We start from the raw sequence: 26,941 nt of genomic DNA, 5'->3' as shown, positions 1-26,941 counted from the left end.
TGGACGATTTTTTGGATGGTTTCGGGCCGAGTCGGTCGGGGTAAGTCAGGGTTTGGTTCTTTAGGGGAAAAAAAGGTTCTGGCCAGATTGAAGAGAAAATCGGTTGGTTTTCTTTGGTTCAATCGATTTCAGCTGTTCGATTAAGTTTTTTGGTTATCTCTACTCACCCCTAGCTGATATGTAGCACCTGTGTTCTTTAATCCAAAAGGCATCACCATATAAAAATATATACCTTTCGGAGTTTGAAATAATGTTTTCTCTTTCATCTTCTAAAGCCATTCAGATTTGGTTATATCCTAAATGACCTATCTATGAAGGATAAAGTCTCATGCCCCGTAGTGCGATCCACCATGATTTCTATGATAGGCAAGGGAAAGTCATTTTTTGGGCACGCGCTATTCAAGTTGCGAAAATCAACACAAACATGCAGTCACTAGGCGATGGACAACCACTTTCGGATCAAGCCCATGCATTTCTTTATACAACCGAGCAAATACATCTTTATATGTCGAGAGTAAGTTCACATATTCCTTTTCTTCGTCCTTAGTAAGTTGTGCGCTCATGAAGGTTGGACGAAGCTCTTCTATCATGCCAAGATTGACTTCCTTTAGATCATCGATCGTTGATTGACCCCCATTCTCAAGTGATAATGGAGCTTCTTTCACATCTTTTTCAAGCATCGTAGGATTTGATGCTTCTTCTATTGTGACATGACAACAACTTGTCGCAACTTCTTTATCCTTTATGTCATTCTCTTTAGGTCAAGTGATAATCACATCATGTCCCTTTACTTTTAACAAATTCTTTGTATTTAAGGAAACAAGAAACTTTTTTTTTCATTCTTGATGGAACTGCACTGCGAATTTTTCATCTTGCATGCTTTGCCTGAGACTAATATGAGAGGTCACTTCTGGCTTTTTGTTGTGGTCTCATTTAATCTCTCAAAAGCTATGCCAATGTAGTTGGCATTGAACACACGCTATTTACCTTATTTGAGAACGTACTTAGCCTTTGAAAAGCTAAAAGTCAGGTAGAGCTAGAAATTGAATGTTGATTTTTATCTTCAACTACATGCGCACTTAGCCTTTGAAAATCAAAGAACGTACCATAGAAGAAGTAATGTGACTAAAGATAGAAGTTCTTTGACTTTTGTTTCTCTCGTCTTTTTTTTTTTTTTTTGGAATTGTTGCTCTCTTCTATGGTAATGTGACACGTGTCTGCAACTTTTTCTTTTCCTTTGTCAGTTATGCGAATTGACTTAGAGGACTTATATCCAAATCCAGATCTTGAACTAGGTATAAAATACCCTTGTTTTTTAAACTTATTTTGCGTCAGGAAAAGTTCGGGCATTCCGTCAAATATATTTAGGCTTTTAAGCTCTATACGCGCTGTAAAGTCATAACTTGCCCTTGCCAGCAACTTATATGCTTTTGGAACGAGCCCATCATTTATCTTTTTTTTTTTTTTTGAAGGATTGCTTTGACCTCTCATTTCTCAGTCTTTTTTAATCCTCCTCTATCCATCTTTGTAAGTAGTGCGGTGAAGCTTTCCTTCAAAATTCTGACATCTCCGAACGTCAGATTCTTGGAACATTCTACAAATGGTGATTCACCTTTCTTACGTCGAGAAAGAAGAACATAGCGTAAGATAGGAGGGTTTGAGACCTTTTCTTGTGGACTTATCGTTTTTTCATTCTTTGATGCCTCATTCTTGATCTGAGTGATCGGTTCATCATTCCTCTAGTTTTTTAGAGCATCCATCTTCACTTGACTTTGCTATTGTGATCGTTTGTTGCCCGGGCTTATAAATGTCTTTTTGTTGGGGTTGATGCCCTAAATCTCGTGAGTCTTTTAGTTTGTAATTGTACTGTACAAACCATTTATTTATCTAATAAAATAAGAAGTATTTTATTTGATAATTAATAGTATTAACCCACAAAACCAATAAACTAAGATCCAAAGTTATTTTCTGTAACTTAAACACGTATGTGGAAACATACAGGTGGATCATGTTTAAGAGATAACTTAAACGGTCTATAATAGATGTAGACTGGGTACCTTATCCTGGTGACACTACGAATACGACCCGTTTTGTAGTTGTTATAATTGTTATAAAGTGCTACAAATGATCTAATCTAGGTCATTCATGTGGAGACAGGAGAGGAGGGGGGTGTTCTATACAAAGAGTTTGTATAAGACTGAACTATAAAATGAATTGTCTCTCTATATAAAACTGTGATAGAAGAGACTTACATTTCACCAGGATGACCACAAATGACTTGACATGGATCCTGAGCGAGTTTTGAACTTCTGCCAATGTAAACGGTCCTTTGATCTATATGGGTGAGAGTGACCAATTTCATCGACTCAATATGCTTACCATTTTGAGGATTTTCTAGTTGGGGAGTTGGGAACACAACTTTACAAGAAAGGAATTTACTCTTTCTCTATAGTTAGAGCAAGTAGAGAAATTGCTCTCTTAAGGGTTGATTCCGGGGCTTGAACAATATAGCGCCACACTTTCTCCTGGCTAGAGAGGGGTTTGGTCATAGTTGGACTATGACTTATTATTCATTAGAGGGATCAGTGGTACTTAAGAAGTTAGATGTGACTATAGAGGCAAAACGATAATTTTGGCGCAATTATACTTACGAGCAATATGAAAGGTCAATGCATCATTGATTGGTTATTCCAATGTACACAGAAATATATATGTAGTGTGAAGAGGGTCCTTAGGGTCCAGAATCAAATTAATTTTAGATTAATTTAAATTGTTCAAATTAATTGAGAAAATTAATTATATATGATATAATTAATATAATGTATTTGATACATTATAATATAAAGTTTTATTTAAGAGAAAATAAATATTTGAATTTGATTCAAATATTAATTATATGAATGTGATTCATATATGAAAACCATCGATTATAATTATATGAATTTGATCCATATTGATTACTATATGTTAATTGAGAATGTTAAACTGTAGGTTATATTATATCTGATATAATATAAACTATGGGTTATATGCTATATTAGATATAACTAGTTTAATATATGATATATATAGTAAGGTAGTTATTATATGTATTTATATATTAAATTGTTTTAATTTTTTGAAAATTAGTTTTAGTAGTTTTTTAATTATTTTTTAAATTAATTAAAAGGAGGAAGTCATTTGATAACTCCCTCCTCTTAATCCTCTCTTTACATGGAAGTGGGGAAGTTGATTTCTAGGGATTCATCTTCCCCCTAATTCAACGCAAAACAGTGTGTTCTCTCCCAAACAATCCTTCTGCAAAAATCTCTCTTTCAAATTCTCCTTCTCCTTCTGTCAAAATTACTACAAGAAGCCCACAAAACTCTGTCTGATTCTTAACCTTGAGAATACTTTAGTTTCATTGTGGTGGAGTCTATTTTTCCGTTGATGTAATTTTTGGCGTGTTCGTGTTCCAAGGAACGTGGAGATCATTTGGAGAGGAATCATGAAGAATTATTGGTCTTCAAGGGTAAGTGTTCTCCAACCCTAAGTTTCTTATCATTTTTGTTGATTAAAGCATGTTGTATTAAAATGCGTATGAATTGTTTCCGTCCTCTGTAATTTTATATTTCTGTAAAAATAAAAGTTGGGCTATGATCCGCTTCTGCATCAGATGTTTGGCATCCTTCATTTTGGCTATAGGAATTTTTATCGTTATAACTTCATTGATATTATCGCTTTCTATATAAAACTTCGCATAAAAAAAGTGAGATTTAGCCTCTGAAAATGGCGTTGAGTCAACATCAACTTTCTTGATGCCCTATTGATAGAATTTAAAATATTGGTTGAGCGTGGAGGCTACTACTCCATTTTCATGAATCCAAGCACATTCTAATAACAGCCTGTAGGTGATCCTTGCATCAATCACGTGAAAAATGGTGTTGCTTGTAAATCTCCTATGGTGATTTCAAGACGAATTTTTCCTACCGCTCGATGTGCTCCTTGATTAAAGCCTTGAATCACCAATTTACTACTTATAGCTCCTCCACTGAAATGTCCAATTGATTCATGGTTGACTTTGGTAGTGTGTTGTGAGACATTATTGATGAGAATTTGACCAAGTTTTTGCTCTTAAGCATATACAGACACAAATAAGGGTCTAATATGAAGCTTAGACCCATGTTGCAGGTCTTCGTTAGTGAACGATATCAATATACAACATGAAGCACATGTATCTGTTTAGGATGAATAAGCAGTTGGAATTCCATCATCTTTTAATATCTCGATTAGTGTATCCTTGGTCTCCCACGGGAGTGACAATAAATCACTTATGCTAAAAAAAAGGTAGTTCCTCCAACTTGGTTGTTGCTTCGTAGAATTTGAAGGGGTACTGTCATCTTCAGTCGTAGTGACAACATGACACAAAACAGTTTCAGCTGGAAACTCTCTGGAAAGAACTCTTTCAAGGTTATTGGTTGTCGAGGTTAAGAAAGCTCCTAACTTCCTTCGATAATTGGTTGAAGTCTTTTCATATTCTTCCTTGTTTTTCTTCTTTGAGTCTTACTCTTCCTTTTATAGTCTCGATACGAACGAGATTCCTTTTTAACAAAGTTTTGTTTATGCTTCTTTCGACGAGTTACTAAAGTCCATCCTTCCTCTTCATCTTTCACTTTCTCTTCTTTTTCTTGGGAGTCAACTTTCTGGTGATCGGTCTTTTGTGAGGTCTCCGATGAAGAATAGGTAATAACAGACGAGATCCAAATTGGATTAAACTCCCTGTTGCAGATAGTCGAATATTAAGATGAATCATTACTGTGGCATGATTTGTTTGCGCTACATCGTCGAGGTCCAACTCAATCTTTTTCTCCTGAGCTAACTTCAAAATTAGCTCCTTCAATACAAAACACTTTTCTACTAGATGACTAATAACTCGATGAAATTTGCAGTAATTGAGGTCATTTACTCTCTCCATTTCTACGGTCGTTTATATTTAGGAAGTTCAATAAGTTGTTTCTTCAGTAGTTGCTCTAACATATAAGGCAGATCTGAGTCTGGAAAAGGGTAGACTTTTTCTTGTCTCTCTTTCAATGTTGGACGTCTTTTATCACCCCTATCTTGGCGCTTTTCAATCTTTTTCTCTGTGGAGTTAAACTTGAAATAGGTTGTGTTGATGACCACAACTTTTTTAGTAGTAACCTTCAGTATCTTCTGGATGCTCTTCATTTATTTCTTTTCTTCTTTACTTCTGGGACCAAAAAATCATTGCTTCCTCTATTAGCAACTCTTAGTTCCACATTATGAGCTATGTTGCTAACTCTTCAAAGGTGTGGGGTTTTATCCCTTGCAGGATACATAGAAGTTCTCAATACATTCCATGTGTGCATATTTTTGCTGCTAGCAGTTCAATTAATCTATCTTTGCAATCACTACGTAATGCTCTCTAGCGATTGATGTAGTCAATGACCAACTCATCTTTTTGTTTTTGTGGCGGTAAGCTCTATCATACTGACGATACACCTAGTACTGTAGAAGCAGTTGAGGAATTTCCTTTCAATCTACTCCCAACTATCAATAGTTTCAGGCTCAAGGTCGGTGTACCAGTTGAAAGCATTTCTCTTAGGAGTTCGAACGGACTGCTTGATCATAAAATCTCCTCGTGTGCTATTGTTTTCACATGTTTCGATGAAATGAGCAACATATTGCTTTGGGTTGCCCTTTCCATCAAACTTTTGGAACTTAGGTGGTTAGTATCCATTTGACATTCTTAGATTTTTAATCCTCTTTGTATATGGCTTGATATACAAGAGGGAAGTTGGAGTATAGGTCCACCATATTGAGCCTTAATGGAATTTGCAATCATCTCATACAATTACTAAACAGACAACGAAGCAATTAGGGTTGATTTTGTGGTTGACTTCCTTACAAAACCATCTTTCCTTTGTTATTATTCTTAAATACAAGTATATGATTTGATTCAGTAGCGTCACGATCCTCGATGTGATTCTTGAGAGATGCAATCTCGTAATCTCTATCTTCAACTGCTTTCATCAACAAGTTAACTTTCTTTTCAAGCTCAGCCATCCTTTCTTCACTCGACGTTGGTTATCGTGACTGACATTATATTTGGATCTGATGTCTCATCACTTGATTGTAGAAGATGAAGTATGCTTATTGAGTGCAAGACTTTCTTTGATGACAATTTCGCCTTTTGGTTGCTTTGAGACCTGTTCCCATATATTCCTCATGATCTCAAAGGGTGGCAGCTCTTTAGATTGTTGAATGCCCTTGGAACGATTGGGAGTAATTGGTCTTTCGTAGACATCACTTGACGTTTTGGAAGCGTTAACTTTAGATGTCATTTAATCTTATATGAGAGAAAGAGATGAAAAGTAGAGAGGTCCCATTGTGCGTGCCAATCTATTCGACTAGATTTAGGAGGAATTTAATTCATAAAATTCAACCCTTGTATTTGTATTGATTTGTAGTATATGTAGGTACAATTTGTAATATATGCTCTTTTGATTCTTTCTCTTGAATGTTGCAAGAATTTTAAATCTTCTCAATCTTATTGGAGCTTAAGCTTCAAAGTCTTCAAAACTTTATAGCTTGAGAGCTTCAATCTTCAGAGCTTTAGCGCTCGAGAACTTGGAAGCTTCAATCTTTGAAGTTTGAGAACTTAAGAGTTTCAATCTTCAGAACTTGAGAGCTTGGGAGCTTTGATCTTCCGAGCTTGAGAGCTTCAAGATCTTCAGTTTTCAGTTATTCAGATCTTCAATCTTCAGAGCTTCTAATTTTGAGAACTTATATCCATAACTTTTCATTCCCTCGAAATGAAGTGTAAGGTTCCTATTTATAGAGCTTCCATAGGCCTTAAGTGGACTTGGGCCTGGTTGGTCTATGGACTTGACCTTGGGCCAAATTAATTTGGTTTTGGGCTCGAGTGGCTTTTGGACCAACTTAATCCTTTTTTTTTTCCACAATTGAACCTGAAACCAAATATCAATATTTAATTAGATCAAATTAATTAATTTGATCCAACAACCAAGATGAAAACACATAGCATCAAGATTCACCAACTTTCTTTTTTCAATTTTAATTTGGGATACATGTCAATTTTTAATTAACCCAAAAATTGTTAAGTCATAATTTCATCATTAATTTTGAGAAATAACATGGTAATTTGTGATTGGTCAAAATTTCTCATATAACCGTTTCAAACTCTTATTTTGATCCAACTTAAACAACACTACTTTTTTTGGGGGATAAATTTTATCCTTATTTTAATTTCATTAGTGAATCAAAATCAACATACCATCTCAATCATTTTCATATGTGACCAAATTTTTGTTAAAAGTTTTAATTACTCTCTCTAATAATTTTTTACATTCAAAACATCATCAATAAACGTATTCTGTAATAAATTACACACAACACAACGTTCAGGAGATCGTTTGCATGAGAAGTACGACCAACTATACAACCTAGTAGTTATTTAATTATACACTTAATTACCTTTCAACGAAGTATACTAACTTTGGTTTACCAAGAAAAGGGAAAAAAAGAAAAAACAAGGATGACTCTCTACTTTTGTATTATGAATTTATGTACTTGGCATTGGCATGAGAAATTTGGCCATAAATATAAAAGGGCACATTTTTGCGTACAAGAAGGAAAATAGCGGCTTTCCCTTCACTCGTTTTTATTAGTGGAACCAGAAAATTCTGAATTCCAATTTGGGGTTCTATGAAATGGGTGTGTTTGCGGCAATGGATAACCTCATCTCCTTCCATATTTCTCATCAGAGGACCTGCAATCGCCATATCTTTACATGAAGATATGTACGAGAAAATGAAGATGGAAGTGGAGAAATGGAAGAAAAGGAAGATTTGGGCTGTCTTTAATTCCAATTTCTGCAAGAGGGTTGGCGATTCTTTTACCAATAAAACGACTATGGAGTTTTGGGTCATCGGCATTGAGGCTTCTCGACGGCGAGAGGAGAGGCGTTATGGCCCTATGGCTGGGATTCTACTGGTTGATCGGCGATCGACTGATTGCGTCTTGTACATGATCCGAAAGGTACTGGGGAATCCCTTTTAAGCATTGCTTGTTTTGAATATGACAGTATTTAGATTATGGGGTTCTGTTTTGATGTTCTAAAACTTGTGGGTGAGAGATATGAACTTAAGAAATCGTGGGTGGGGATTATATTTAGAATTGGAAAATTGGATTCATGGTTCTGATTTGATTAAAGCTTTGTTAACTGGAATTTAGTGTGATGTCATTGTTGGTTTTGTTGTTTATAAGATCTTTTAGAATATTAGAGACCCACCTTAATGACGATTATTATGTAGATTTCTCATATGAGTATCTTAAACAATTTTAACCTTGATTGTAGCTTCTGGGAATGGTTAGAGTTGCATACTTTGAGTCCTTGATCGTGTAAGCTTTGTTGGAACGACATGAAATATTAAACTTTCTTGCTGTGAGATCTAAAAACTAGAATGTAAATCACAAGGATCAGAGAAGAAAAAGAAAAAAAGGAAAGAAAAATACAATGCAACTTTTGAATGTGCATAAGAAAGTTAAAGATCAATAAATTTGTACAGATACCAGTGATAGGATCTTTCATTTCAACTTTTGAGAGTAAAATGTTGTATGAAAATGGTGAAATAATATGTACCTTTTGTTTCCAATTGACATCTTTCTTCGATGAAGACGTGTGATGAAGATATTTTTATGTCTCGAGTATCATTACTGGTGTTAATACAGAGTTCAAGCATAAGAAATAAATAAATGCTTGAAACAATTTACGTAGAAAGTGAATTGAAGTTCAAGATTATTTGACCTTCAGTCAGGTTGTCACTTGTCAAGTCTTATGTAATGGAGTGTAAAAGCGATGGTGCTTCTGATCCTTAGTTCTTTTTTTTTTTTTTTTTTTAACAAGAGACAAAATTATAATCCCTATCCATAGACATTCTACTATTATTTAATGAATTATAGATAAACAGGTTATAGAAACTTGATATGTGTGGTTATTGACAATACTGTATATATTCAGCTTCTACTATGTCACAATTCACCTATTTCAAATTTAGTCCACTTGTACTAATCTCCATATGATCGCTGAAAATAACATATCTTGTTACAATTTTTTTTCCCTTCAAATATGTACATGCTAGTATCTACTCTGTGACTTTGATCCTTCTCAATTTCAGTGCTTCTTTCATTTATCTTAATGATGTCACTGCTTAACTTAAAGAGTCAAAAAGATTCAAGTTGTAGAATCTTTGAGTACTGAAATTAGTTGCTGGGTTAACCTCTAAGGTAAAATTTACTGTTATGTGATTCATTTTTAAAGCTTTGTTGAAAATAAAAGTAAATTGTCAACTTGATGTTGCATACCATCAGGTTTTCAGGTTATGGACTTTTGATTCACAGAGGATATCAGGAAGTGTGCAGAATTGAGTATAGAAGGACCCAGCTACTGGTTAGTTTCCAAAATTTGATGTTTCGTATGGATTATATTCATCACCTATCTTGTACTTTTTAGTAATCAAATAAGCAAATATGTAATTTGTCTCTTCATGATAATGCTATTATCAGGATAGTATGAGTGTTTGACTTGTATTATCAGAACTTCTACCGATTATCTACCATAGTGATTGAGAGTTGGATTCTTATTAAAAAAAAAAAAAAGAAAAGGAAGTTGGATTATGAGCCGGCTAAGCTTTATGTAAAATAAAATTATACTAGTGGCTAACCACAGGTGAATGAAGAAAGATCTAAATATGCTTACTCTTACTCTTGTGACTTTACTTGACTTTGGGGCATATGATCTATTTAGGTTTGAATTTAGTTGCAACAAGTAAAAGAAATAAAGAACTTTGGGGACATGGGTTCCGAACTTGTGGCAACCTTCCTAGGATGTTAAAAATTCTACAAGTTTTGTAATAGATACTTATTTTAGTGGAGATGGTTGTCTCCCAAGGCTTTGGTCTGGAGAATTTATCCCCTCTAAGTGGTTGATCCATACTACCTTGGATTATATTAGTTCTTAATGTTGCCCTGTGCCAGAGGGATAATGAAAAACAAAATCAAATCAATATTGCAAGTGCTTAGTGGGTAATACTAAAGACTATCATGACCAGTAATATTTAGGAAATATATTTTTTTTTTCTTTTTTCTTTTTGCCCTTTCCTAAGTAAGAAACCAAGCTTTCATTAGAAAGATTAAAGAATAACAAGGGCATATTAAAAAAAAACAAGTCTACAGAACTAACTACAAGAAAAATGAATGAAGATTACTTTCTGTATCTTTCTAGAACATATGGAGGTCTTCATTTTTTCAGTGGCCATTATTGTTGATCTTATTCTTATTGCTATCAAGTTTTTTAGTCAGTTTCTATTTTATTCTTGGTGCTTCGTTATTGTCAATTTAATGCTATTTAAAAAAAAGAAAAGAAAAAGAAAAAGAAAAAGTTGAACTGGGGATTATGATCTTCTTTTCCTAATCAAGTTTTTGTTTTTAATGTTTTCTCTCTGTTATTTTGAAGCCGAACAGGGAAAAACTTAGATGAAGAACTTCTCTTCTTGGTAATAATCTTATCTCTATTGTATTGTTCTTCAAGAGGTTAAGTAGCATTTACCACTAGGAGACAAACCTATTAATTGTTTTCTACCAAACAATAATGGCACCAGATTGGCTCCTATATTTGCACCAAAGGAATCACTTCTTTTTTGTATATAATACAAATGATGCAACGGTTACTAAAATATTCATGCCATTAACCATGTGGATTTCATTGAAGTACTAAATTACAGAATTTGTTGAAACACTTTCCTTAAAATGGCTTTTTTATACTTCTACTTCCATTCTCTCCTCCCGTGGGTTTTACCTTGAATATCTTAACTATTAAACTGTGATTTGTGGTCGATAAATTCTGAAGAGTCATGTATTTAGTTGGACTATTTTTAAACTCTTAATTGATTAATAATTTAATTTAGATTTAGGTTTTTTGTTTACATTTGATACCCATTGAGTTAGAAGCAAAGTAGTGAATAGAACTCCCGAGTCCTGACTGTTTATGCTTACTACAATTTGTGATCTCTCTCTATCTTGTTGAAGTTGGAGATATTAATAAAACTTTACTTCTATTAATGCCCTTGCCAGAACTTCAAACATTAAGAAGCCTTGGCTTTAATACTGTGCATTGAAATTTATTATCTACACCACTTCGCTACAAATACTTGGTAAGGAAGTATCCTTCTCAAATGGGACAAGTAAATATGCTAAAAGTTCTCAAGCATAAATGCTCTTGCTAATCTTTTGAAATACATACCATATCATGTATTTCATCATATTGCCATCATTGTGATTGTTTCTATACTTTTGCTTTTACTATTGAATATTTGAGTTTTATATTTTAAAAAAAAAATTATATAGGCAACATCTATGTTACGTATTACTATCATTGTTTCAAAATTTAATTTATTGTTTTAATGCTTTGTTTTTTAGTATCTCGGCTTCGAGAAAAACTTAAATGATAGCTTCTTTTCTTGGTAATCAATATCATCTGTTTAGGAATGCTCTTAAAGAGGCTAACTTCCATCTACTTGTACAACTCAGGGTCTTTAATTTAAGTAATCAAAATCACCCTAGTGGTAATGGTAACAGATATTCCAACTTCTGCATTTTAGAAATTGCTATTATCACTTCATTTTCTAACATTGTAACGTTTACTAAATTTCGACGTGATTATCCACGCAGGTTAGCATTTTGTAATTAATTATGCAGACTCTGTTTAACACTTACCTAAAGACAGCTTAACCATGTGATTTCCCTACAGTTTGCTTTCCTCTCCCTTCATTTAAGAACTTGACAAATTTTCCCAAAAGGATACTCTACTTGCTTTTATTTATTTTTACGAAACCATCTCTGCAGCATACAGATTTCCAGTTGAGCATCTATGTTTACTTGTACTGATGTGCATCTATGCATTAATTTTACTATAATTTCATCTGTTTTTGAAATTGCACAATCTTACAATTCAAATTGTTTCAATTAATTATTGGCAAAGCACTAGATCAGACTTTACCTGATGAATCAATTTACTGCAAAACCTCTCTTTTCATATAAATTGAGGAAATCTATAGAAACCTTTACTCACATCTTTTATTTCTGGCATGGGTTCAAAACCTCAGGAAACCACTCAATATCTGGAGCATGCTGGTGATGCAAAGGATTGTGGGGGTGATGACCTAGAGAGCTGTGCTCGTAGCCCCGAGGATTTCTCCTTGAGTGTCGATCAACTCAATCAAGACTTCAACAAATCTCTCGTTCTTAAAAATTCATCCTCTATTGAATTGAAGGACAGTTCTAATCTGACTATGAAGCAATCGGAAGTTCCTGACAAGGTATACTTCTTCTCCAACTTGTAAATACCATAAGGACTTTTTTCCATAAATGATTTTGGTAGTCTTATTTTCATCTTGTTATTTTTTTCCCTTATCAGGAAGATTGTGATGTCTTTCCTTTCCATAAATAAATCTTTTAGCCTGTTAAGGAAAACTCTACACATAATTTAGGCATATTTAGGTGAATGCTAATATATTTCCTATTTCTTGTGGGGTGGTTCTGGAAAAATTCCAAAAGAAGGAAACTAAAAGAAGGTATGCTGTGGAAATGGGAACAGCTGCGAATGAAAATGATGCATATTTGGATCTCAAACTGTCACCTCCAGGGGTCTACTCAAGGGGTAAATTGTCGAATGAATCGAAATCATCATCCCCAAGATCTCAAGACTCATGCATATCTGCAGAGGTCGAGTCAAATGTAAACTCGGAGAATAATAACCTTCGAGTTGAAAGTTCACCGTTGATTGTGATGGGATGTACTTTTTGCCTGCTTTATGTGATGGTGACAGATGCAGATCCCAGATGCCCTAAATGCAAAAATCCTGGCTTGCTCGACGTTTTCCGTGGTAATCAGGTGAAGAGATCAAGAAAGAACTAGTTTCCTTTCAAGTAGTTTACTTGGTGGTTGGTTTCAAATGCTCCAGTATGCTCTTGAACTGATGCACCCTCTGCTTTTTTCTTGAACTGATGCTGCTGCTGTTGCTGCATGCACCACCATCTTTTCACTTGGGGAGTCAGAATAGCATCTTTAATAAAAACAAAATACAATTTATGGTTCTTTTTGCTCTGTAGTTTGGCTGTTTTGCCCTTCTTTTGAAGAAGGCCAATTCATATGGGATATGGTCTTCAAAACAGCGCTTTATACATCACATTAAGTTACTGTGACCCTCTTGTTAAAGACAGTACACTTTTTCCTTCGTTTGGAGAGTTTATTTCTTTTTCTGTGCCATTTACTCTGTTGAAGACATTTTTGCACATTTTTTTTTTTGTTAAATGAGAAGAATAAGCAGGGAAAACTCTTGTCTTTGGTGGCGTGCCCAAAGCGGTAAGGCAGGGGACGACAAATCGCAGGTGCCGTGACCCACAAATCGTCGCCACAGGAGCGGAGCGGAGCTCGTCAATGAGGACACTCTTCACTAGAAGAAGGAATTCAGCTATTGACTTAGTGAGTTTTTTTCAGTCTTACCTGTGTCTTAAACTTTTTACCATATTTGCTGTTTTCTTGAACCAAATAATGCCTTGTTTTCAGGGAGTTTTGAGAAGTTACCAACATAGGTTCCTGTAGGAGGGTAGTTTAGAACAAAGCCTGTCCCATATTATTATTATTATTTTATAATTTTTAGCAAATTTAATTTCTGGGTTAAGGATATTTTGTAGTGGTATATGAAGTAAATGCACTGGTAAGGAGAATGAAGAGGCTGCCAAAAATATGAAAATGAATTTATTATGATCGCTTGTTCTGTAAATAAGTGTCAACTAAATTAAGATCATAGAACATTTAATCAATATTTGATTATTGTTTTGCGTATGATTACAGGTTAATTGGTTATTAATTATTAATTAAAGGTATATTTATTTATGTTAATAAAAAAAAGTTTTTACATCTTCATTTCAGGAAGTAAAGCTATTTTCTTTTGATGGTAATTTTATATAAAATGTTAAATTCATTTTAGGTTCAATTTATTATGAGTAAGCTAGATTATGGTTGTTATATGATTGGGCCTCAAAATCTTTAAATATAGCAGAAAATAGGTCATCTTTTTAAATGACCTGAAGTATTCAATATTTAAATATGAAAGTAATATATAATAATTCCTAAAATAAATAACTATGTATATATGAATGAAAATTGAAAATCTTTACTTGTAAGATTAAAATTATTTAAATAAATTAACTATGTATATACGAATGAGTATTAACATGGAAATATTCTTAATTTCTTGTAGTTTTGTTTTTCTTCATTTTATTAATTATTGTTCTTGCCTTTTTTTTTTCTTGATATGTTTTATGCTTGTGCTTTTGACTTGTTGAGGCTAATTGAATTTGTGCACATTATTTAGTTCTAAATTTTATTCTTAAATGAGTTTCTATTATTATTTAAAATCTAAACATATATATTTGTATTAGCCCATTTGTGGATATTAGAATAAAATGACAACCAAAATTGTATGTTATAATTTTTGGACTTGTCCACACTATTTAGTTCTAAATTATATTTTTAAATGAATTTAAATATTTTTTTAAAAAAATAAACATACGTGTGTGTATCAAATTATCAACCCATTTGTGTATATTGTAATAAAAAGGACAAGCAAAATTTTGTTTATAATTTTAATCTAAATTGTTTAAATTGTAAATTTAGAGTAAGTCAAAACTCATAATTTAATCCTTATGATTTTAAAAGTTAGTATTTAGTCTCTAAAGTTTGATAAAGTCTCATAAATAGCTTTATGAATTGATAAAATTAGGGATGTTAAAAAAATTATGATGACCCAAAAAAATTCGATCAATCCAATCCAATTCATAATGGTTTGGGTTGGGTTATCAACTTATTTGTAGGGGTGTACATAGTCCGGGTTGGGCATGTTGGGAGAATTTTGTGGACCAACTTGAAAATTCGGGTTGGCTAAAAATGAACCCTATTAGTTCATTTTTTGAGAGTCAACCCAACCTAACCCAAATTTTTTGGGTTGGGTTGGGTTGAGTCACTAATTCTGAGACACGATCGCTTACCAAATGGCAAACGCTACACGATCGCCTATCAATACTATACGATAATCTACTAAATGCTCGATTGTTTACCAAATGCTACACGATTGCTGAGTTCGGCTACACGATCGTTAAGTAATAAAATGCTATACGATCGCCTACCCATTGTTATACAATCGTTTACCAAATGCTACACGATCGCTTACCAAATGCTACCGATCGTTGAGTAACAAAATGTTATATTATCGCCTACCCAATGCAATACGATCGCCTATAAAATGCTATACAATCGCTTATACGATCGCCTATCCAATGTTATATGATCGCTTATCAAATGCTACACGGTCGCTTACCAAATGCTACACGATCGCTGAGTAATAAAATGCTATATTATCGCCTACCCAATGCAATACGATCGCCTATACAATCGCTTATACGATCGCCTACCAAATGCTACACGATCGCTTACCAAATGCTACACGATCGCTTACCAAATGCTACATGACCGCTGAGTAACAAAATGCTATACGATCGCCTACCTAATGCTTTACAATCGCTTACCAAATGTTACACAATCGCTTACCAAAGGCGGTCTGCCGGTCTCGTGTCTCGGTCTGCCGGTTTTATGTTTTATTTCATTATATATATATATGTATATATATTCGGGTTGGGTCGGGTCGACCCAATCCTGAAATGAGGTAACCCGAGATCCAACCCGAATTTAATATTTTTAAAAAAATTTAACCCAACCCAACCCTACCCTTGTGATTTGGGTTAGGTAGTCCGGGTTGGTTGGGTTAATGGGTTTTTTTGAATACCCCTACTTATTTGAATCAGATTCAAATAGATAAAAAACTTATGGGTTGGGTTAATTTATGGGTTCATCTAAAATAACCAAACCAACTCGAACCAACTCAAATTTATTATTAATTTTAAAAAATATGTTATTTTTATTCATGATACAATTATTTTTACATATATTTATTTTCATGTCATTTTATTTCATGATTGTTTTAGTTAATTTATTCTCCAATCCCTAAAATATTTTTTTAGCACTCCAGAAGAACACTTTTCTAATATAAATTGAAATTGAATTATTAATCTTAACTCAACATATAATAATTAAATGCAATTTTACGTATTAATATATTACTTATTTTTAGAGCAAACATTTAAATAAATGACTCAACTAATCCAACCCAAATGTTTTATGGTTGGGTTCGGTTCGTTCATTATTTAATAAGAGTTGAAGGAATTTACAATCCGAACAATTGAGTTGGGTCTAAAAAATGCTTCAACCCGAATCAACTCAACCCACGAACACCCCTAGATAAAATCCTTAACAAGCTAAAGACAAAAAGAATATAGTAGGTACTACGATAAAAAATCTTAGCACGCCAGAGACGAAAAGAGCATCTTCAATCTCAGTTCGTCTTACTACCCTTATTTTGAAATGAATATAGTAAAATGATAAGGTATCGTGATTAGTTATTCGACCAAATTTTTATAAATTTGAATTAGGGCTTAATAATCACATTTAGGTAACCATTAAAAAGAGTCAACTAAGCATGTGCAACAACATAGAGAGCTCAATTTTTATATGCCATAGAGCTTGGTTGGTAGGGAACAATAAACCTTATGATACTTGGAAATTGATTAAAAGGAACTTATGCTTGGGGAACACATAATCAACAAATGGAGGGTGTAATTTAAAACATAAGAATCTTTTAATTCAAAGACCATAAGATTTTCATCAATTATTTTTTGAATAATTGTTATTCCCTATCCATTATTTTATGTGTCATTCATGTACATACACCTATCATATGATTAGCAAGAGGAATCTTCTTCTTCTTCTTTTTTTTTTTTGAAAATTCAATGAACTTTTTGGCAGTCTTTGTTATATTATGCTCATGATCTATCCATGTTTGTGTTGTAATCATATCTTTGTATTTTTTAAAAGTTTTGATCTTGTCTTTATACCTCGATGTATCATTAATCTTAATTATGTTTATTGGTAGTTGATCACGTTGAATATGTTTATTGTTAGTTGATCATGTTGAATATAATGAAAAATTGATATGACACTTTTGTTAATTGAAATGACATTGATGTAGTCAACCGTTTATTAACAAGCCCATCATACATATTAAATTTAACATGTACTCATTTCTTATGAATTAGAGATTCAATTTAGTACGAGAGTAAAATATATTCACGTAAAAATTACTTGTAAAAATCTTAAGTGGCATGTTAGATCATTTGAAATATTTCATATTAAATCAACTAATATTTATCAAATAATTATACTATTTTTTTAGCTCGTGGACTCCTTCCTTTTAAGTTGGAGATTCAAGTTCTCATACCCCACTTGTTATATTAAAAATAATACTATTTCAAGCAATGTTTGGTTAATTCTAAAAGAAACCTTTTGTTGATTAAGCAATGACATAGACTACATATATGATTATACTTATGAGTATGAAGTGATATGCTAGATAATTTGAAATTAGATTAACTCATATTTATGGAATAAGTACATTAATTATATAATTTTCACAATAATTAATTTGTATTCATTCCTTTTAAGTTAGAACGTTTAAATCCTCATACCATATTTTTTTTTTAAAAAAAGAAAGAAATAATAATAACAATGAGTATACAACTTCTGGCAATGTTTTGTTCTAAAAAAAAGTAGGTAATGACATTAGAGTAAAAAATATAAGGTTAAAAAATACTTTTAGACTCTAAACTTTCATAAAAATAATAACTTAGTGCTTGAACTTTAGTTTGTAATGATTTAGTTTTGTACTTTTAATTTTATAGTAATTTAATCCATAAATTTTACTGTGTAACTGTCTTTGTACTTCAAAATTTGTAACGATTTAGTCCACTATAGAAATTTGTGTTAAGATTTAATGAGATCTTTTGTATAAATGAGACTCAATATTTTTATATAATATAAACTCAACATCATAAAAAATATAAATTGACATCTAATTTTGATAATTTTTTTTTATGATAGGGACTAAATTGTTACAATTTTGAAAGTACAATGATCAAATTATTATATTACTAAAGTTTAGAGACTAAATTGTTATCAAATTAAAAATATAGAGACCAAATTATTACAAACCAAAGTTCAAGGACTGCATTATTATTTTCATGAAAAGGTTAGGGATGAAAAGTGTTTTTCAACCTATTTTTATAAAATTTTTTTCATGGGGGAGTACATTATATATATAAACATATCATTATAGAGAGGCTCAAAATCAATTAAGAGAATTGCTCGAGAAGAAGAAAAATGGGGAGGAAGATGAAACTGCTACCTTCTCTTTTCAAGAACAGAGAATCAATGGACCGGCCATGGCAATGGCCGATATGCGGAAGTTCCAAAACTCCTTCATTCAGAGCCGGCGACGGAGAAATTTTCACTACTGTCAACTCAATGTTCCTAGAAAATTTTCTCTCCGATCAAATCCAAACTCCCGATTCTTGGTTCGCGAACTCATGGCTGTTCGACTCCGCTAGGTTTTCGACCGATTTCGAAGACGATTTGGAGGTGGTGATTCGAGGCGCAAAATCAGAGCGGCTGATCTTCGAGCCTGGCGAGACGAATTCGATTTTAGAGAAATCAAGAATCGAAGAAGCTGGAAGCAAGTGTGAACCGATTGGATTGGAAGGAAGTGTGGTTCTATTAGCGATGGAATCGGAAGATCCGTACCTGGATTTTCGAAGATCGATGGAGGAGATGGTGGAGAGCCATGGAATTAGAGATTGGGAATGGTTGGAAGCGTTGTTGAATTGGTACTTGAGAATGAATAGGATCAAGAATCATGGATATATTTTAGGTGCTTTTGTTGATTTGCTGGTTGATCTTGGCGGCGGCGGCGGCGATGGTTCTATGGATTCGACTTCCATTTTTTCCGATGAATTGATCGTCCAGCACCATGATCGGGAGAGATGCGTTGTTTAAATAATTTTTTCTGTTCATACTTTTTTTTTCTTCTTAAATTACACTTCATAATTTTCAATTTGTATATAGCTCACTAGCAATCGCAAGAGGTAGAAGACTTACTCACTTCTAAGATAATTTTAATCATTTCAAACAAAATTAGATCGTTCAATTTTCATCATTGCAATCATCGAATTTAAAAAGAAATATTAAGGTTCGTTTTGTAATTTTTATTTTTGAAAATTAAGTTTATTAACACTTATTCTCCCTCCAAATTAAGTAAAAAAAAAAAAAAAAAAAATAGCTTTCAAAATTTTGTTTATAAAATTTGGTTAAGAATAATAAAATTGCAAATCATGGTAAGAAAGGTTGGTGATATAGAATTAATTTAAAAACAAAATGGTTATCAAATAGCACCAAAACCTTAAACTTTCATAATTGTATCAAGTTGAATTAAACCCTCCATCATATTTGATTTGGATATACTTATCAAAAATCAGAGTTTAAATTGATATATTTATGAAAGTTTAGATTTTAAATTATTACACTTAAAGAGTTTAAATTGAGATAACTTCCAAAATTCAAAATACAAATTGATACATCCCCAAAGTTTAAGGTTATATTGATATTTGCCCTTCTTTTTCTTAGTGTTAAATCTAATATATTTCTTGAATTTGTGATTCAATATTATAAATATGAAAAAAGAAATGGTATTTATATTGGTTAGCACTTTTAAGATGAATTATTAAGTGTATAGCACCATTTTAAAAGAATTGCATATATAACAAAAATTATAGATTCATGTTAGCAATGATCTATTATGACTGTAATAGTTGGATCTAAGTGTTTATTAAGCAAGCCCAAAAGAATGAGGATGAAGCCCAAAAGGTTGTTCAAAGATGAGATGGCCCAAATGTAGGCTTGGGCCCTGTGCGTAGCAGTCGACTATATGGGCTGCACGATGGACATAGGCTGAATCATGGTTATGGGATTCCGATGTTCGACCAGAGAAATTGTTTCCAAATGCATTCTAATGATAAATGAATAAAATAAATAAATATAATTGTTTTCAAATAAGAAAAATGAATATTTTTATTTACAAATATATCAAAATATCACTATCTATCGTGATAGACTCTGATAAACCAACCTATCATTGATAGACAGTAACATTTTGTTATACTTGAAAATACTTTCACCAGTTTTATCATTTAAAAAAGTTACCCAAATAAAAATGTTGTACCTATTTAGTTTCAAACTTTATTAAGTTTCTACAATTTTATATTAATTATAGTAAGTCATTATTATTAAAAATATTACTTAAATTTTAATATAACGAACGAATGATAATTTGACATGATATGAAACAACATAATAAGTCAACTAAATAAAATAAAAGTAAGCACGAAAACTTTAATTGACAACTTTGTTGAATATTTTGTTATCACTAAAACAATGATTATCGTTTTTAAACCGAAAATGTACGTATATAATATTTTATAGGTTATTATTTGTTTCATTTTATTCGTAATGAAAATGTCTTTTTTTAGAGAAGTATTTTTTTTTTAATTACCTCATTCTTCCTTAGCCCTTTCCACCCAGAATAAAGTATAATTTAGATTAAATCATGATGACACTCTCAAAGTTTCTTGAGCCTCCCTAGTTGAACCAATTTCTAAAATTTCATACTAGGAATAAAGTAATCATATTATAGTATAAAGTTTCATTTTCTTGTTTCAATTTGCTTGAGTGTAGTACCCACTCCCTTGTATTTGAAGCCATTAACACTTTCAAAGTTAAAAGAAAGTTTTTTTTTTTTTTTTTTTTTTTTTTTTTTTTTTTTTTCACATCTCTCCTCATTTTTTTATCCTCTTGTGTGTTGTTGAAGATACAACTTGATTTTTTTTGGGTATAAAAGCTACAGTATCCTTTAGTATTACAATGAGGCAAAGTAAAAGCAAAATACTTGAATATTCAAGAAATACCATTTGAAATCACTATTCACAAATTTGCCATTTTGAAACTAAAAAAAAATTCGATGCAAATTAAATTTTAAATAAAGGTTTAAATACTAATTTGGTCTTTGTATTTTTTATTTTTATTTATTTTGGTCCCTCTACTTTCAAAATATTCATTTTGGTCCTATAATTTCAATTTTGATTCATTCGGGTCATTGTACTTTCAAATTTGATTCATTTTGATCTTTAAATTTTAAAAAAATGATCACTTTTATCCTTTAAAAGTGAAAATGAAGGATAACACATTTTTCAAAAAAATAAGAACAAAGGTTAAAAAATTCAAATACTAAAATGAATATTTTTAAAGTATAGTGATCAAAATGGACCAAAGTTAAAAATATATAGAAATTAAATATTTATGTATAAAAACAATGGATGAAGAAGGGCATAATCTTGATTTAGAAGGAAAATATAGTGTCAAAATCAACGGCCTCCAATTTGAAACAAAGGGGAAAAAAAAGTCTTAAAGAATAAAGACAACTTTATAGGATGGATGAAAGAGTGAGAAGAGAATGTTTGTTTCCATTCCATATGGATTGCCAATTTAATTGTTTTTTTTTTCTTTTTTTCTTTTTCCTCTTTCTCTTTTTTCTTTCCCTTTTTCTTTTTTTTTTTTTTCTTTTTAAATTTGATATTGTTGTGATCTATGTTTTCCAATCAATCCCAAAAGAGACATTAAAATATTCTTCCTCTGTCTTTAAAAAACAGTAAAAATAAGAGGGAAAAAAAAAAAAAAAAAAAAAAAAAAAGGAAACAAACTCCACAGTTCCCAATCACTTCAAAATGGACAGATAGTCCTACTCTCTTTTCACTTTAAGTCCTTTTATTATTATTATTAACAGAGACTGCCCTCTCTTTCTTTCTCATTTCCCTTTATCTTTTTATTTTTTTTCAACCTTTTTATTTTTTGTTTTTATTTTTTCATCACATAACTTGTTTTTGATCTTATTCTTAACAAAAGTTTAAGACACCTACTTTTGATTATCCCCTTATATACTTTTTATGTGAGAGAAACAAAGTTAGCATATCACATGGTAACCACTTTTTCTTTTTTCTTTTTTTTTTTTCTTTTTTCTTTTTTTCACTTATTATTAAAGACAACAAATTTCCCTCATAAACAAGAAAGGTACAAAACATACTGTCCTTATATACTCAACTAGTTTCTTCCACTTCCTTCTCCATCCTTTAAATATAACCCTTTCTCCTCTTCCTTCTTCTTCATATCATTACAATCCTAGGTCTCATTTTTCTTTTGCTCATCATCCAACTTATACCACTACAACAAAAAAACAAGAGACTAGCTAGTTGTGTGAAAATGAGAGCTGGAATTTGCACTATACAACTTCAAGCTCTTAGCATTGAGGCCGAAGCGACGGTGAAGCAAGCAATCGGCCTTGCACGACGACGAGGTCATGCTCATGTGACTCCGCTCCATGTTGCTAGTGCTATGCTTGCTTCGTCCTCCGGCCTCCTTCGGAGAGCTTGTCTTCATTGTCACTCTCACCCTCTACAATGCAAAGCTCTTGAGCTTTGCTTCAATGTTGCCCTCAACCGTCTCCCGACGTCGACACCAAGCCCACTCTTTGGCCCTCAATATCCAAATCCTTGCCTTTCCAACGCGTTGGTTGCTGCCTTTAAACGAGCTCAGGCACACCAACGTCGTGGCTCGATCGAAAACCAGCAGCAGCAGCAACAACAACAACCCATTTTAGCCTTGAAGATTGAGTTGGAACAACTCATAATCTCTATCTTGGATGATCCAAGTGTTAGTAGAGTTATGAGAGAAGCTGGTTTCTCTAGTACACAAGTCAAAAACAGAGTTGAGAAAGCTGTTTCCTTGGAGGTAAGTGACTCGTAATTATAAACACGTTATTATTACGAAGTGCAATAATTAGTTATAGTTTAAGTTGCACCTAATCTCATGCATCACTTTCTTTCACACACAAAAAGAATAATATAATTCATATTTATTAGATGAAAACGTTTTATTAGACAACTGTCTGGACTGTATAAAAATAGATCTTCGCCCAGACAACATCCGAGTTTTTCTTTTTTTGTTTTACTAAAAACAATTTTATTGTTTATTTACACAGGAATACAACAATGAAAGACACTACTTTTGTGAGAAAAAGTGGAACTTGCTGCCCAACAACACTTCAATCCACAAGTTTCACTTTCAAGATTCAAACCTAGATCAAACCACCAAGACAGTACTTCCAAATCTTGCCATAAATCCCTCACAGTCCTTAGCTTTTAGCCAAATTACAATAATGCCCCCCACAAAAGCATTTGAAAACAAGAATGAAGAAGAAATAACAAGTGTACTAGAAGAGCTATCAAACAGAATGAGCAGCAAAATGAGAAGAGTTAGCAACACAGTGATCGTTGGAGAGAGTTTAGGGACAGTTGAAACATTGGTAAGAGGAGTAATGGAAAGATTTGAGAAAGGAGAAGTTCCCAAAGAGTTAAGGTGTGTAGAATTCTTAAGCCTTCCTCTGTTTTCATTGAGGAATCTTTCAAAAGAAGAGGTAGAACAGAAGGTTTTGGAGTTGAGATGCATTGTGAAAAGTTGTTTGGGGAAAAGGGTAATTTTCTATTTGGGAGATCTCAAATGGGTATCAGAGTTTTGGTCAAATTATGGAGAACAAAGAAGGTTTTATAGCCATGTGGAACAGATAATAATGGAGATAAAAAGATTGGTAAATGGTGAAACTTATGGAAAATTTTGGGTTTTGGGTATTGCAACTTTTCAGATATATATGAAATGTAAAGCTGGTCATCCTTCTTTGGATTCACTTTGGTCACTTCATCCACTTACTGTTCCTGTTGGAAGTTTGAGTCTAAGTCTCAACTTTGAAAGGTAATTTTTTGTTTCATTTTTTTTTTTACTGTTTTTTTTTTTCTCTTTAAAGATGAAATAAATCTTATATGTGTTTTTTTGTTTAATCTGAACTATTTCAGCAAAGAATGTAATTTTCCAACAACTTCTGCCACGGCTTTCCCTTTATGTCTAGAACAGTACAAGGAGGATGCAAGAAAAAGTGGTGTCATTACCAATCAACAGGTTTGTATTTACAAAATTATGAAAGCTCCTTCGGTAATAATTTTGTTTTTAGTTTTAATATTTTGAAAATGAAGTATATTATTTCTTATTTTCTTGCCATAATATTGTAAAAAAGTTGAATTTTTATTCAGATTTCTAAAAAAAGAAAGATTTGAAACACTATTTTTTTTAGTTTTCAAAAACTTAGTTTGGTTTTTTAAAACATTAATAAAATATAGAATTAAAAAAAAAATAGAGGTGAAAGAAGTGTTTATACTTATAGACTTTCATTTTCGAAAACTACAAAACTAAAAACTAAAGCCGCATTTGATAACTATTTTGTTTTTTGTTTTTGTTTTTTAATATTAAGCCTATAGACACTATTTATATTTCTAAGTTTCTTTCTTTGTTATCACTTTTAACAATAGTTTAAAAAACCAAACCAAATTTTAAAAACTAATTTTTTTACTTTATTTTTTAAATTTGACTAAGAATTCAATTATTGTATTTAACAAAGATGCAAAGTACTGTAAGAATGTTGATAATATGGGCTTAATTTTTAAAAACAAAAACAAAAAATCAAATGATTATCAAATAAGAACTAAATGGTTATTAAATAGAACTTAAAGTTTTTAGCTTTTTTTTTCTCTATTAATGGGGTCTAATGTTTTTTTTTTCAATGTCTTGTTTTTTTCTTCTTTAAATAGGGTGATGAATATGAGCATATGTTACCAAATTCAAGTGAGAAAGAAGGAGTGAAGTTTGTTGAGAAGTCTCCAAATCACTACAATTTTCTTGGTCTCAAACAGTCTCCAAAAGAGTACCAATTCTGGGGTTCTTCATCGTCGGACGACGAACATTCCAAACAAAACGTCATCGTTTCGAAACCAGATCTCCTTTCAAATCCCAATTCAAGCCCCAACTCTGCTTCATCAAGTGAAGTAGAAATGGAAGAAGAAGATCAAGAAGAAGAAGATTATTTGAAAGCTTTCAAACTTATTTCTGATTCACTTTCAAAAACCATTCCAAACTGTCCAAAACACAAAGCTGATGAAATCTCAGCCACAATCCTGAAGAACAAGAAGAAGAACAAGAACAAGAAACATTTTCATCAACAAAGTTGTTGTTGCCTTTCCTTCATTGGAAATGATGATCAAAACCAAGCCAAGGAAAAAACAGCAAGAGAATTAGCCAAACTCTTATTTGGGTCACAATCAAAACTCATTTCCATTGGTTTAAGCAACTTCAAACAAGATATTGATGAAGAAAAATCAATGAGTTGCAAGAAAAGGGGAAGAAATGAAATGGGTTGGAATTATTTAGAGAGATTTGCAGAGGCAGTGAATGAAAATCCTCATAGAATGTTCTTCATTGAAGATATTGAACAAATTGATTATTGTTCATTAAAGGGATTGAAAGAAGCAATTGAAAAAGGAAGAGTAAAGTTTTCAGATGGGGAATTTTGTTCTTTAAAAGATGCAATCATCATCTTCAATTCCCAAAAACAGATTGTTAAACAAGAACAACAACAACAAGAAGACAACACAAGTACATTTGTTTCTTTGGATTTGAACATTGCCATTGAAGATACAAATGGAGACAGAATTATCAGATCAATCATGGAAGATTGTGTTGATGCCAAAATTTTATTTTCATAATTATTAGTTAGTTTTTAATTTTGAGTGATACCTTTTTTTTTTAAAAAATCTTGTTTGTGAGACGGGAGTTGGTAGTATTTTTAGTTTTAGTTTTAGGATATGAATGTAAATGTGTAAAATATTAAATGCATATCTCTCTTGGGATTTTCAATTATGTGTCAGATTTGATGTATAATTTTAAATTAATGATTTCCCTTTATAAAGCAATTTTTGGTTCAGTATGATCATCATCAAATAATCATCTCTCTCTCTCTCTCTCTATATAATTTTGTTAAAGAAAAGAAATGTGTTATATTTGATCAAAAACTTTATTGCAAATGATGAAGTGTAGTGTAGTGTAGCATAGGGTGACACTTGATTGTTTTTGCATGGGAAGCATGCCTAAAAACAAAAAACCAATGAAATATAATCGGTTAGTATAATTTATATCGTCGTTGGGATAGAAATTATAAAACGTATTTTGAATTTATATTACGTAGTTATTGTAAAGGCTTTATAGATATGAGTATAAATTTTGAACGTGAAAATACTTTTTTATTCGTTAGTAGGAATCTTTTATTAACTATTATTAAGTTTCTGATCGAAGAAGAGGGAATTGTAAAAAGGATGAGAGAAAAATATAACATTCTTTCGAAAATTTAAATACCTATTAAATATATTAGGTGACTAGCTAGTGAGAAGATAAGTGTCTCATTGAAATATATATATATATATTATATTATATTATATTAACTTAGGAGAGAAAGAAGAGTCTCAAGAATGGTGCAATTTGATATAGATATAAGATGTGTTTGAGAGCGATTTTGATATATCAAAATCACTATCAAACATGTTTTTTTTTTTTTTTTTTTTTTTTTTTAACAATATGTGCCATGGAAAAATCGAATCTTTAACCTCAAAAATCGGTAGTAATTAAACTTATACCAATTAAACTATGTTTGTGTTGGTGATCTCGAATATGTCTTTATTCATACAAAATCAACTTAATGTTTGACTTTAACATTAAATCGAACATGACTTTTATTTTGCTTTTATCATTTTTTATATCATTAAAATTGATTTTAAATGATTAAGAGTATGTTTTTATAATACTTTAACAATTTTAGCCATTTTTATATCATTAAAATTAAACTAATTACTCTTCTTTAACAAATTTCAAACCT

At 31.9% G+C, this 26,941-nt stretch overlaps 3 protein-coding genes and 1 long non-coding RNA gene across 4 annotated transcripts; all 4 read left to right on the top strand.

Annotated features, from left to right (window-relative positions):
- Positions 1 to 9,413: 9,413 nt before the first annotated feature.
- Positions 9,414 to 13,344, top strand: LOC120076204 (protein GL2-INTERACTING REPRESSOR 2-like). The gene is made up of 4 exons (XM_090312995.1): positions 9,414 to 9,469; positions 10,535 to 10,574; positions 12,183 to 12,395; positions 12,634 to 13,344. Exons 3-4 carry the CDS (start codon positions 12,369 to 12,371, stop codon positions 12,991 to 12,993), a joined length of 387 nt encoding a protein of 128 aa, XP_090169121.1. The 5' UTR covers positions 9,414 to 9,469; positions 10,535 to 10,574; positions 12,183 to 12,368; the 3' UTR covers positions 12,994 to 13,344.
- A 76-nt stretch (positions 13,345 to 13,420) lies between these two features.
- LOC150036709 (uncharacterized) lies at positions 13,421 to 13,846 on the top strand. The gene is made up of 2 exons (XR_016529233.1): positions 13,421 to 13,560; positions 13,645 to 13,846. It is a non-coding gene; the product is annotated as an uncharacterized LOC150036709 (long non-coding RNA).
- A 4,424-nt stretch (positions 13,847 to 18,270) lies between these two features.
- Positions 18,271 to 19,218, top strand: LOC120076559 (transcription repressor OFP13-like). The gene has a single exon (XM_039030425.2). The coding sequence runs from the start codon at positions 18,409 to 18,411 to the stop codon at positions 19,078 to 19,080; it is 672 nt and encodes a 223-aa protein (XP_038886353.1). The 5' UTR covers positions 18,271 to 18,408; the 3' UTR covers positions 19,081 to 19,218.
- A 2,978-nt stretch (positions 19,219 to 22,196) lies between these two features.
- LOC120075105 (protein SMAX1-LIKE 3-like) lies at positions 22,197 to 25,929 on the top strand. The gene is made up of 4 exons (XM_039028276.2): positions 22,197 to 22,920; positions 23,171 to 23,937; positions 24,039 to 24,141; positions 24,828 to 25,929. Exons 1-4 carry the CDS (start codon positions 22,393 to 22,395, stop codon positions 25,776 to 25,778), a joined length of 2,349 nt encoding a protein of 782 aa, XP_038884204.1. The 5' UTR covers positions 22,197 to 22,392; the 3' UTR covers positions 25,779 to 25,929.
- The last annotated feature ends 1,012 nt before the right edge of the window (positions 25,930 to 26,941 follow it).

The sequence above is a fragment of the Benincasa hispida genome, chromosome 4 (genome assembly GCF_027475165.1).
Source record: "Benincasa hispida cultivar pf3 chromosome 4, pf3_genome.v1.1, whole genome shotgun sequence".
NCBI lineage: Eukaryota > Viridiplantae > Streptophyta > Magnoliopsida > Cucurbitales > Cucurbitaceae > Benincasa > Benincasa hispida.
Note: the sequence above shows the minus strand (reverse complement) of the source record. Positions and strands in the feature narration are given on the sequence as shown.

What these genes read in the sequence shown, in the direction of transcription:
- LOC120076559 (XM_039030425.2), top strand. Translation starts at nt 18,409, where the DNA reads ATGGGGAGGAAGATGAAACTGCTACCTTCTCTTTTCAAGAACAGAGAA.
- LOC120075105 (XM_039028276.2), top strand. Translation starts at nt 22,393, where the DNA reads ATGAGAGCTGGAATTTGCACTATACAACTTCAAGCTCTTAGCATTGAG. An exon ending in AGAAAGCTGTTTCCTTGGAG is followed by an intron (nt 22,921 to 23,170) that starts GTAAGTGACTCG and finishes TTATTTACACAG; the next exon opens with GAATACAACAATGAAAGACA. An exon ending in GTGTCATTACCAATCAACAG is followed by an intron (nt 24,142 to 24,827) that starts GTTTGTATTTAC and finishes TTCTTTAAATAG; the next exon opens with GGTGATGAATATGAGCATAT.
- LOC120076204 (XM_090312995.1), top strand. Translation starts at nt 12,369, where the DNA reads ATGAAGCAATCGGAAGTTCCTGACAAG. An exon ending in AATCGGAAGTTCCTGACAAG is followed by an intron (nt 12,396 to 12,633) that starts GTATACTTCTTC and finishes AAATTCCAAAAG; the next exon opens with AAGGAAACTAAAAGAAGGTA.